The 12,811-nt window shown below is 41.8% G+C and overlaps 2 protein-coding genes across 10 annotated transcripts in view; one reads left to right on the top strand and one right to left on the bottom strand.

Annotated features, from left to right (window-relative positions):
• The window catches only part of LOC127446978 (neuroligin-4, X-linked-like), a 760,753-nt gene that overhangs the window by 522,621 nt on the left and 225,321 nt on the right, over positions 1–12,811 (bottom strand). The window lies entirely within an intron of this gene.
• The window catches only part of LOC127447002 (cytochrome c1-like), a 47,675-nt gene that overhangs the window by 11,442 nt on the left and 23,422 nt on the right, over positions 1–12,811 (top strand). For all 9 annotated transcript variants that reach the window (XM_051708439.1, XM_051708434.1, XM_051708438.1 and 6 more), the window contains exons 2-4: positions 848–877; positions 1,200–1,259; positions 11,545–11,613. In XM_051708439.1, the coding sequence (XP_051564399.1) occupies positions 848–877; positions 1,200–1,259; positions 11,545–11,613 (159 nt within the window). The remainder of the gene's footprint in view (positions 1–847; positions 878–1,199; positions 1,260–11,544; positions 11,614–12,811) is intronic.

Raw genomic sequence — 12,811 nt, 5'->3', positions numbered from 1 at the left:
GTTGTAATGCAATAACTTTTGATTGTTTTCTCGTATCAACACAAAATTTTTCTCAGATACAGTTGACATCATTGGCAATAAAACAAAAGCTTTTTCGGAGCCACCTTATTTACACCCAGAGAAATATAATGTCAAATCAGAAAACAAAATTGATCACAAAACAATCAATTTTGTTTTGTGATTTTTTTAGCAGTTAGGCTGAGAGTCTGAAAGTGTATCATAATCTGTATCAGTAAAAAAAAATTATAAGTTTTCTTTACAATGATACCAAACACTTGACCCTTCTTGTTTTTTATGCCACTGAAACAGAAAATCTTTAAAAACACCTTCAGAGCTTAAATAGTTAAGAAAACTCATTTCAAACACGTGGAAACACCGTCCACGATTAAATCAAGTTCAGCCAAAGAGCAATTTTTTTGAGTGTGTCAGATATTTTCATATCTGAAACGTACTGGTCAAACCAATATGAACAAACATTTATTTACTCCAACTTCAAAGGAACAGTTCATAAATATTGACAGCCGATACATCCTTACTATCTGCTCCAACTCATCTAATAAAAATAAAAAAAAAACTGAGAATTTTAGCTTTGTAAAGACAGACATACATGGGCACAATTTATTTTTGTCATTTGTAATTTCAGCAAAAGCTTTCAGGTAAAAAAAAAAAAAAAAAAGGTGCGATCATGAGAAATAAATTGTGTCCTAACGTTTGACTGGTAGTGTATATGAACCGTAACAACACAATAACTTTAGAATGATGTCTGCCAAATATTTGGGATGTTAGTTCTGAGATTCTCAATTTAAATACAATCTTACAAAACTATCTTATTTGTTGTTTTCTGCAGAAGATGCTGTGGAAGACGCTGAGAATGCCGGTAAGTTTAAATCATGTCATATGCTGCCGTATAACTGCCGTACTTGTGCTGTGACCACACCCAGATCCCTTTGGCAAACATTGTCACAACTTCCTCATGTGCCACAGCAATAAAATGAGAGATTGCAAGATTTTACAGCTATCATGTCAGGTTTATTTTACAATCACTCATAACAGCGGTCTCACATCATATTTATTTAAGTGAACCTTTTGACATCGTCAAAATAATCACCTGGCATACCATCTGAGGATCTTTGCAGTTTTTGTGTCCACAATAAATATGATACGTCTGGGTTGCTAATTTACCTTTATCTCATTTCCAGAGGCTGCGGCAGATGACCTCGCCCCAGCAGATGGAAAGGAATCAACGGTTCCTGATAATGGTGATGATAAGCTTTAATTGCCCACTATGTTTGATATCTACATTTATAAGTGGTTCTCAAATGGTGGGTTCACGGACAGCAGGCAAGAATAACACAAAAAAGAATCTTCAAAATATTAATAACTTCAGTCTTTACCAACACAAAATAGGTTTCGTTTGAAAGCTTAGAAGGTCTACTTTCCAATACATGTAGACATTATGACCAAAACTAAACATGTGCTTTGAAATTTGTAGACAAATCAGAAATTTTCCGTTTTGATCATTTATAAAAAAAAATATTATAATAATTACACTGAACATATTATTATAATCAGAATAATCTCAAATTGATCAAATAGTCATGTGTCATATGTTGTTGGAAAGCTCTGAAAGAGTAGAATACAACCAGCTTATTTGTTTTACTCACAGATAAAAATATAGTGAGAAATAGTTAAGTATATGTCTTTGACAATTATGTTGGTGTTGCTTATATGCCGTGTTTTCACTTATAACTTCACAAAAAATAAACAGAACATAAAATATCACATATCATTACTTAGAGGAGGTGATTATCTTTCAAACGAGTCCACACACAAGATAATCAGATGCATAGATCATTAGATAATCCACATGAAGCACAATGTTACATATGACCACCAGGAGATGGCGCCAAATACATGACACAGACTCAATGATGACTCAAATGACACAGAATGAAACTCATTCTGTGAAATCTCATTACTAAAATCATGTCTGCATGCTATACAAACCTTTAGTCATTGTTGTGTTTGCATGTGTAATTAGTTCTTATGTACAATTATTATGTTTTATTTGTTTGGAGAAGTTTTTGGACACTATGATAAATAATTTTTGTAATGTTATAACTTTGATTGCTTTGTCGTATCAACACAAAATTTTTCTCAGATACAGTTGACATGATTAGGAACAAAACAAAAACAATTCTTTGGAGCCACCTTATTTACGTCCACACACATATATATATATATATATAAAAACGTCAAATAAGAAAAAAAGTACATTTTTGGCTCAATTATTTTTTCAGCAGTTTCTTAGGCTCAGAGTCTCAGAATGTATCATAATCTATATCATTAAACAATTTGAAAAGTTTTCTTTACAATAGCTGGGTTTCCATCAAAATGTTTCATATTTCTAATGCACATTTCTAATGTGCAAATTCGACTAAAGAAAATGCGAAATATTGTGCGTTTCCCTGAACTGTAAATGTGCATTACCTTGAGGGAGCCCAACAGCTGAACGACTTCTTGTATCTGCTGTAATAAAGCAATTTTACATTATGTTATTAAATGCTGCCTGGAGACGTTGCAGAATAAGTGCAATAGCTCACATTATGACGGCTCAAATGGCTCTTCCCATTCGCCGACAGCCTCCATATACCTGAGATTGCCCACGCTCAAAATAGTTCTGGTGGATTGTGAGGAGGACCCACTTTAACAATGATCTGTGGGTGATCTGCACTTCAACTTACCAGGGCTACATTTGAAGAATTTGTGCCATGGTTGGGCCTTTCGTTGAGCCAGTCACATCAAGATCTCGCTCACCTGTACCATCTGACGAGGGCATTGTCATTGCGCTTTACAAGCTCACAACTTGTGCCAATTACCGAGTTGTTGGTGAGACCTTCAGTGTAAGCAAGACCACTGTGTAAATGGTCGTGACACGTCATCATTCATGCGAATAAGCCGTTTCCATCACTTTAATGTGCATTTGAACTAATGTGAAACTCTAGAAAATCCACCTCCTCCTAGCACATTCAATTTTATATGAACTTTGAGAGTTTATTTGCATATCAAGCATTTCAATTTAGGATTTCTTATGTGCATTTTCAAAATGTGTATGAAAATAGTTGGATGGAAATGCAGCTAATGATACCAAACACTTGACCCCCCTTGGTTTGTTTTTTTGTCGAGTTATAAGCCTTTAATTTTGGGTATGCAGCTGAAACAGGAAATCTTTAAAAACCACTTCAGATCTTAAAAGGTTAAACATTATGTATTAGTTTTGCATTTTTATCTTAAAGTACATTTAATGATACATCTGTTCAGAACAATTTGTTGGAAATTGAACCCATGACCTTGGAGTTGCTAGCGCCATGTTCTACCAGTTTTAAAATGAAGGAGAAAACAGTTTCCCATATCTTTTGCTGTTGACAGTAAAGGCCAATCAGGTCCAGTAAAGCTCCACAATATTTTGACAAAGAGCTAGCCAAATTGCCCTCATCCTTGAAAACCATAAACAAAACGATGTAAAAGAAAACATGAGCCAGACTACATTAAATATGGGTTTGGTACGTTGTTGCGTCGCCACTTGATGTCCAACATAAAATCTGAGTCCTGAAGCAAAACCAGCTGAGAAGCACTAATCTACAAAATATAAAATTTCAGAAGTGTTTGGTACAAGAAAAACCCTTTTAGTCGTTCTTCCACACCAATTATGCCTCCTATAGTAACAATAAAGTGCTATGAAGATCTCTTTCTGTAGAAGCACTGATGTTCTAGAGGTGGACAAAATATAAATACATCTTGTACCTTAATTTCCACAACCCAACAAGGAAGAAGGGACACTATTTGCCTTCAGAAGACCTTCAAATCCTTTTTGAAACGCAAGAAAAGCACTCTAGTCAGATGTGTTTTTAGTGTCAATGGCCGTTTTGACTTGTAATCACAAAGCTCTTTTTGAATTTGTTCAGTAGCTCTATAATGGGACTTTATCATCCTGAGATATGTGAATATCATTAGGAATAAGTGTTTGCAATGTTGTCAATGGGCCTCAAGTCCCCAAGTCGTGCAATCGTTGGACCAAATTACTATTTCAAGATGTGCTCATGGCATTACAGATTCCCCACCATTTCTAACTGTTGGCAACTGTTTTGGCTTCCTCCAAAAGCAAACCATTTACCAGGTTTTGTGTGGCTGTGCTTTGGTGTTGAGTACGAATAGTTTCCAAATAACGTCCCTGTTCTAAACTTAATCTTTGTTCTGATCATGAAGTGAACTTTTTGTCCAGACTGGGTCAAATTGGCACTGATTTGATTATGTGGTCATTTTTGAGCCATACATTTGTGGGATTTAGTAACTAGTTAAGTATTTGTCTGTCTGAGCCAATGCTCTTATGACTAATGGGCCTTTCTGAATTTCTGTTAGTTGACTTGTGTTGCTTTTAGGGTTGGGAAGGTTTACTTTTAAAAAGTATTACAGAATACATGCTGTAAAATTTAATTTGTAACGTATTCCATTAGATTACTCAAGGTCAGTAATGTAATCTAAATACTTGGGATTACTTCTTCAGCAATGGCAGATTTGTTTCACTTGTTTTGACTATAAACAAGCAAATAAAGTAAGAAAATACAATTCACTGTAAAAAAATACGCTCTCTGAAAAAGCGTCTCAATATCTTATGCAGTTTTGCTGCTCAAATAAATGTATCTTTTTTTAAGGATTTTTAGATATTCTTACAGGAAAACAATATTTAAATTCTAATTTTTTTGCAGCCCTAAAATCAAAGGTCTTACTAGAGAAAAAAGTAATGCTCCAACGTGCATTTTCTTCATAGAATTCATCATAAAATATAATCACGTCTGGTAACAGATGCATGTAAAGGCAAGAAATAGCATTTTAACTTGGCATAAAGCTAAATGTTTACTATTTTTGCTTCTCCAAACTTCAAAACCCCACAGAATCTCCACAACAACATCCTTTTCTTATCATATGTGGATTCTGTTCATAGAATGAGAGAGAAAATATATTATTTGTAGCTTTCTATACGATGTTAAAAGCTACATGGGTTAGCATTTCTTGTAAAAATACCCTAATCGCATGAAAAATATTGATATGGCATGTAATCATGTATTTATTGGATTTATGTTTCATCTGTCAAAGCATTTCTAACTGTTTTTTGTCAAGCTGTAGAAACACGATGTTACTCCTCTATTAAACTCCTAAGGGAAAGTTCCTCAATGACGTCATATGCACCTTCACTCACAGCGTTCAACTAAAAAGAAAGGATTTTTGCTGCTTGTTCAATTTACTTAATTAAAATGAACTAAATCAACACTATTCTAGAACATTTGGTCACAACTTGATATAATTGTGTTCTATCCATTTAAATTTGTAAAATGGAAATTTACTTAGTACATTTTAGTCGCTTGGCTGCATGTTTCCCACTGAAATGTCCAGCAGGGGTGCCAAAAGCGAGTGCAATTACATTGTAATCAGACAATGTTTGTAAGGTGAATTTTAGATGGATGTTTTAATGAGTAAAATGCACTTCCCTAACCTAAAACTTTAGCCTGAACCCAACCAGTAGTGTTCTAAATTATAAATGAGAGGCGAACAAAACAGATATCCTTACCCTTAACCAACACCTAAAACATGCAATATAAAAAGCAAATTTTCTGAAGCAACCACGTCTTTTCGTGCCACTTCTATAATAGTTTAGTCTCACATGCCAGCTTGCATGCTTGAACCACAGACGTCTGAGTCCATAGTCCAACACTCTATCAGCTGAGCTACCACACAAGTTGATCACACTTGAATATGTCTGAAAATGTAGGCGTATCTGGTATAGAGGTGTTAAAATGTATCATTTTTCAAATTATGCATTAGAGCAAAAGTGTTTGGATATCACAACATGGCAGTGTGTGAGTAACAGAGCGAAAAATAAGTATAAAGACATCTCTTTCAGGGCCCGCGAGCAGGATGAGTCTTCGATTGCTGCATCGGAGAGCGCACTGGCGATGTCGGATACTGAGGACTCGACTGGGCGGCCACCTTCGGGTCTGCCCGCCCAGTCTGAGGCCGACGCAGAGCTGACCGCCATGCTTGCCCGGGCCGCCGCGAGTATCGGGTTGGACTGGAACCCTCCAGCCTCCCCTGAGCACTCGCGGCTTGATGATTGGTTCCTGGGTTCGGGGTGCCACTCACAGCCACACCCCACCCCCCCCCCCGGTTCCTTTCTTCCCGGAGGTGCATGACGAACTCATGAGGTCATGGAGGGCACCTTTCGCTGCCCGAAACAGACTTCCGGGTTCGTCCGCCCTCACTACGCTTGACGGCAGGGCGGTCCACGGGTACACGGAGGTCCCTCAGGTGGATCAGGCGGTTGCGATGCACCTGTGCCCACAAAACGCTGCCACCTCAGCCCGAGCCTAGCTCATGGCCCAAGAGGCCCTCCTCCTCAGTCGCTAACCCGCCTTATGCCAGGTACGCAGAGCAAGGTAAGTGCTTTGAGGTCCCCCTCAGCGCAGCCGCCTAGGGTTGAAGCAACGCTCCTCGACGTGGTGTTGCCTGCTTCCCCCCACCACGAGGCCCCACCTCCAGGTACGTCAGACGCGATCATCCCCTTAGTGCCCCTCGCCCGGAGCATGGACGCGTGGCTAGCGCTTTCCAACCCGTCGCGGTGGCTGGCCAGGACCATCCGACTTGGCTGCGTGATTCAGTTTGCCAGGTGCCCACCTCGGTTCAGCGACATCCACTTCACTTCAGTGCAGTCCCAATCTTGGACCTGCGAGTTCTGAACCGGGCCTTACACAAACTCCCGTTCAAGATGCTAACATAGAAATACATTCTGGCATGTGTCCAGCATCAAGATTGGTTCACGATGGTAGACCTGAAGGACGCGTACTTTCACGTCTCGGTTCTACCTCGACACAGACCCTTCCTACGGTTTGCTTTTGACGGCCAGGCATATCAAATCAAATCAAATCAAATCACTTTATTGTCACACAGCCATATACACAAGTGCAATGGTGTGTGAAATTCTTGGGTGCAGTTCCGATCAACATAGCAGTCGTGACAGTGATGAGACATATACCAATTTACAATAACATCAAATTAACACAGCACAATTTAAACATCTGATATACACATAATTACACACAACAATATACAAATAATAACATACACTGTACAGTATACAATACGCACTATATAGATACACATTATTCAATAAAAATAAAAAATAAAAATATATAAAAAAGTATATATAGTAGTATATATTCAGGCTGTCGGTTGATAGTCAGTTGTTAAGAGAGAATATAATATAATAATAATATAATTTATGACAGTCCGGTGTGAGATATAAGAGTAAGGGTAATAAAGTGCAGTGCTGATGTATTTTGATCGTGGGAGATCAAGAGTTCAAAAGTCTGATTGCTTGGGGGAAGAAGCTGTCATGGAGACGGCTGGTGCGGGTCCTGATGCTGCGATACCGCCTGCCTGATGGTAGCAGTGAGAACAGCCCATGGCTCGGGTGGCTGGAGTCTCTGATGATCCTCCGAGCTTTTTTCACACACCGCCTTGTATATATTTCCTGGAGGGAGGGAAGCTCAACTCCGATGATGTGTCTGGCAGTTTGCACCACCCTTTGCAGTGCTTTGCGGTTGTGGGCGGTGCTATTGCCGTACCAGGCGGAGATGCAGCCAGTCAGGATGCTCTCTACAGTGCAGGTGTAGAACCGTGTGAGGATGTGGCGGTTCATTCCAAACTTCCTCAGCCGTCTCAGGAAGAAGAGGCGCTGATGAGCCTTCTTCACAACGACTTCAGTGTGGATGGACCATGTGAGTTCCTCAGTGATGTGGACACTCTGGAACTTGAAGCTGCTGACTCTCTCCACTGGTGCTCCATTGATGGTGATGGGACTGTGTTCTCTGTCCTTTCTTCTGAAGTCCACCACAAGCTCCTTTGTCTTACTGACATTGAGGGAGAGGTTGTGCTCCTGACACCAGTGTGTCAGAGTGTGCACCTCCTCTCTGTCTGACCTTGTATATCAGTACAAGGTCCTCCCCTTCAGCCTGTCCCTGTCCCCTTGCGTCTTCACGAAAGTCACAGAGACAGCTCTTGCCCCGTTAAGGGAAGTGGGCATCCGCATACTCAACTACCTCGATGACTGGCTGATTCTAGCACACTCTCGAGAGTTGCTGTGTGTGCACAGGGATTTGGTGCTTAGGCACCTCAGCCGTCTAGGGCTTCAGGTCAACTGGGAAAAGAGCAAGCTCTTCCCGGTTCAGAGCATCTCTTTTCTCGGCATGGAGTTAGATAGCGCGCCTCACAAGCGAGCACGCGCAGTCGGTGCTGAACTGCCTGAAGTCATTCAGGTGGAGGACAGCGATTCCACTGAAACACTTTCAGAGGCTCCTGGGGCATATGGCTTCCTCAGCGGCAGTCACGCCGCTCGGGTTGATGCATATGAGACCGCTTCAGCACTGGTTCAGACTCGAGTCCCGAGATGGGCATGGTGCCGCGGCACACATCGCATAGCTATCACGCCGCTCTGCCGCCACTTATTCAGCCCTTGGACAGACCTTACGTTTCTACGGGCAGAAGTTCCCCTACAGCAAGTGTCCAGACATGTCGTGGTCACCACAGATGCCTCCAAACTGGGCTGGGGCACCGTGTGCAACAGGCACGCAGTCGCCGTTTCCTGGTCAGGACCACAACTGGGTTGGCACATCAACTGCCTAGAGTTGCTGGCTGTACTACTCGCCCTGCAGAGGCTATTGCTGTTGATCCAGGGCAAGCATGTGTTTGTCCGGTCCCACAACACAGCGACAGTAGCATATATAAATCGCCAAGGCAGCGTACGCTCTCGTCGCATGTTGCAACTCGACCGTCATCTCCTCCTCTGGAGTCAGCAGCAGCTGAGGTCACTGTGGGCCACTCATATCCCGGGCAGCCTCAACGCCACAGCGGACCTCTGGAATCTCCATGTCTGGCCCCTGGACGGGACGTGGAAGGTCTAAGCGGTCTACCACCAGCAGTCGTAGACACGATCACTCAAGCCAGGCCATGCCTCTTCCCCTCATGTGATCTCACCATGGTCCTCCTGGGCCATTGGAGAGCCCCATCTGTGCCGCTAGAGTCAGTCGAGCTGAAAGGCCTCTCCTTAAAGACGGCCCTCCTGATTGCGCTCACCTCCATCAAAAGGGTGGGGGATCTGCAAGCGTTCTCTGTCAGCGACACTTGCCTGGAGTTCGGTCCGGCAGATTCTCACGTGATCCTGAGACCCCAACCGGGCTATGTGCCCAAGGTTCCCATGACCCCCTTCAGGGATCAGGTGGTGAACCTGCAAGCACTGCCCCGGGAGGAGGCGCACCTACTTGGATCACACGCAGAGCTTTAGACGCTCTGAGCAGATCTTTGTTTGCTTTGGTGGACAGTGGAAAGGGAACACCATCTCCAAACAGAGGCTTGCCCACTGGATCGTGGACACCATTGCATTGGCCTACCAGACCCAGGCCGTGCCCGCCCACTTGCGGGTTCGAGCACACTCTACAAGGAATGTGGCGTCCTCGTGGGCACTGGCCAATGGCACCTCTCTAGCAGACATCTGCAGAGCAGCGGGCTGGGCAACACCCAATACTTTCGTGAGATTTTACAATCTCCAGGTTGAGCCGGTTTCGTCCCGTGTTCTTTCAGGTACAAACAGGTAGAGTTCGGTAATACGGAACAGCTGGCTGGGTGTATCACTTGTGTATAGCATCTTTCCCCTCCCCTGAGGTTAAAACGTGCGCTTTTACCCCCAGTCGAGTTCACGAAGTCGTGGACCCTGGATGTCCTTCCTCCCTAGCCCTATGGTTCGTGAACTCTGCGGAGGAGTTCACAGCCAGCCCCACTACGGGGTCTAATATGCCCTGTACTGGGATAGGTTCTCCACAGGTGCCGATTACTCCGGTATCCCCTGTGATGTATATTCCGTGGTACGGTCTCCCTGTTGGCGGACTCGCGTCTCTCTTGGGCAGAGCTCTCTCTGCCCCCGGTCGCTGTGCCTCTTCCATGTGTGGCTGCTGAGCCCATGTGTCATATTGCCACATGTTGACCTCCCCTTTTGGGCAAGATGTGGTCTCCGTGGGGTCTTTTCCCCCTAAAAGAATAGGAAAGGAAAAGAACACCTTCCCCGATACATATGATAGCGTTAGATGCTCCCATGCTAGTTAAGTCGTTTCCCCCCCTCAGGGATGTGGGGAACTACATTTTGGGGTGTTGGGGGAGGTTACGTGCAGTCCGATGCACCTGCTATTACGCACGCAGCAGCTTGCTTGCACCTGCATTGGCAGTTCACGTAACATGGTTCAGCTGTTGTGGCGTTTTTCCATAGGGACCCCTAGTGTCACTACATCGACACAACGTCGAGTGAGTGACAGAAGGGGAACGTCTCGGTTACTGTCGTAACCTCCGTTCCCTGATGGAGGGAATGAGATGTTGTGTCCCTCTTGCCACAACGCCGTACTAGCCGCTGAAATGGCCGGGACCATGTCTTGGCTCCTCAGCACAAAACTTAATCCTGCATTCCAGCTCCCTTTTATACCCGTATGTCCAGGGGAGTGGCATGCAAATTCCACTCGCCAGTTCTCATTGGCCTTTTCTCAAAGATCTGAGGTGATAGGGGCTCTCAAGAGCGACCCCTATTGTCACTACATTGACACAACGTCTCATTCCCTCCATCAGGGAACGGAGGTTACGACAGTAACCGAGACATTATAGTAATGTTTATTCTATGAGACTAGGTTGGATGTTTGGCAGTGTGTCTGAGCTTGTTTTTTTCATGCAACATAAGTGGATGGTGATTTAAACCGTTAAGCTCCAAAACAGAGAAAAAAGCACCATAAAAGTAGTGTTGTATATACCAAGTCTTCTGAATTCATATGATAGCTTTGTTTGAGCAACAGACAAAAATATAAGTTGTTATTCACTGATAATCTACCCCTCCTCCACGCCTCTCAAATCTCATTTGTGCTTCAGAAATGGCGCTTTAGATGCATCCCACCGAGTTTGATGCCATTGAAGCCAAACACTATTGGTTTTATTGTGCATTTTTGTAAAACACAACCTCAAATGAGATTTTAAAAGATTATCATTGAATAACTACCTAATAGCTACAGATTCTTCATTGCTGGGTGAACAATTCCTTTAAATATTTTGTTATTCTGTCCACCCTTTGTAAACGCAGTCTGCTATTTCTTGAACTTTTATTACGGTGAAGTTGCTCTGAAATGTTGATTATCTGGAAAACATGTTTTCTGTGACAGTCTACTGCCTGTTTTTTGTTCCTGCAACTCAGTAGCAGCTATTATGCAACATACTGTCTTGTTTAAGTAAAAGCATGCTTAGCTAGTGTCATTTAATACGTTTAATGCAAAGCTCCTGAATCCTGATATGTAGGGGCTTCTAACAGGTTTGTTCAAGACAAATTCGCTCACTGAATTTTTGTCATGTTATAGTAGAAACTCAGAACTGTCCTGACACGTAACATATCGATTTTTATATCTGTAGCCAACACCACTGCAGAAGATTTACCGCAAGATTCAGACGACACATCTGTCAGTGAGGCCGATGGAGAGGGTGAGTTACGACATGAGCGTTCTTTACTGTGATATATCGTCTGTGCATTTGCTTAAAGTTGAGCAAAAGGTTGTGTCATGCTCGAGGCAGAAATTAGAAGCCATGTGTTAGAAAAGTATGAGGTTCGACAACACTGTTACTCAATGCAGCTGCAGTACGACTTGCACTATTCTCATATAGCCAGAACGTTGATTAAATAGCAAGAGGTCTAGTCATTTTTGCAGCTTATTCTGTGTATTACATGTGTAATAATGTGTAGTACAGTATAGAAAATAAGCACAGACATAACTACAAAACAAAAACAGAATATGCAGTTCTGCTCATGGATATCTTGTTTACTTCTAAAGTGACTCAAACAAAACTCTAAAAATCGTTCAAAAATTTGAGGTCACTAATGTGGCCTTGGAAAATCCAGTAAATATTTTTCACATTTTTGGGTAAATCTCGGGAACAAAAAAAGCTACACTACCAATTTTTTGGCACAAAAGAAGAACATTTGTCTGTTAACTACTCATACCAACCAAAAGTTTCCACCACGTAAATATTTGGAGATATTCTACAGTTAATAAAGACAAGCAAGTGAACCATTGCAAGAGAAGGAAGAGTGGAGAGACGCGCTTTCTGAGAGTTCTTTCATTGAGTTGGCCAGCGAGTCTTCACATAATGACAAAATATGATGGTGTATGTTTTTATTATGATGTTTGTAACAGGCTATGTTATAACAGCCTACAATAATCTATATGTGAAACACTAAAATTACAACAAGACCAAATGCAATGCGTCCGTCTGACATATATGTACATCAACAATTAAAAAATGGCATAGTACTCACAGTACTTTGAGAAGTCAAAGTAAAAAAGTAAAAAAGTGCAGTATTAACAGTAATTTGAGTAATCAAAGTAAAAAAGTTAGAGTACTCACAGTACTTTGAGTAATTAAAGTAAAAAAGGCTGAGTACTCAAGTATTTTGAGTACTCAAAGTAAAAAAAAGTAATCACAATACATCGAGTAATTAAAGTAAATAAAATAGTGCAGTATTTACAGTACTTTGAGTAATTGAAGTAAAAAAAGTTACAAAATTAGTGCAGTATTTACTGTACCTCAAGTACTCAAAGTAAAAATAAATGGCTGAGTAATCACAATACATCGAGTAATTAAAGTAAATAAAATAGTGCAGTATTTACAGTGCTTCGAGTAA

The sequence above is a fragment of the Myxocyprinus asiaticus genome, chromosome 10, assembly GCF_019703515.2.
Source record: "Myxocyprinus asiaticus isolate MX2 ecotype Aquarium Trade chromosome 10, UBuf_Myxa_2, whole genome shotgun sequence".
Lineage (NCBI taxonomy): Eukaryota > Metazoa > Chordata > Actinopteri > Cypriniformes > Catostomidae > Myxocyprinus > Myxocyprinus asiaticus.
The sequence above is the reverse complement of the archived record's forward strand: the minus strand, read 5'-3'. Positions and strand labels throughout refer to the sequence as shown.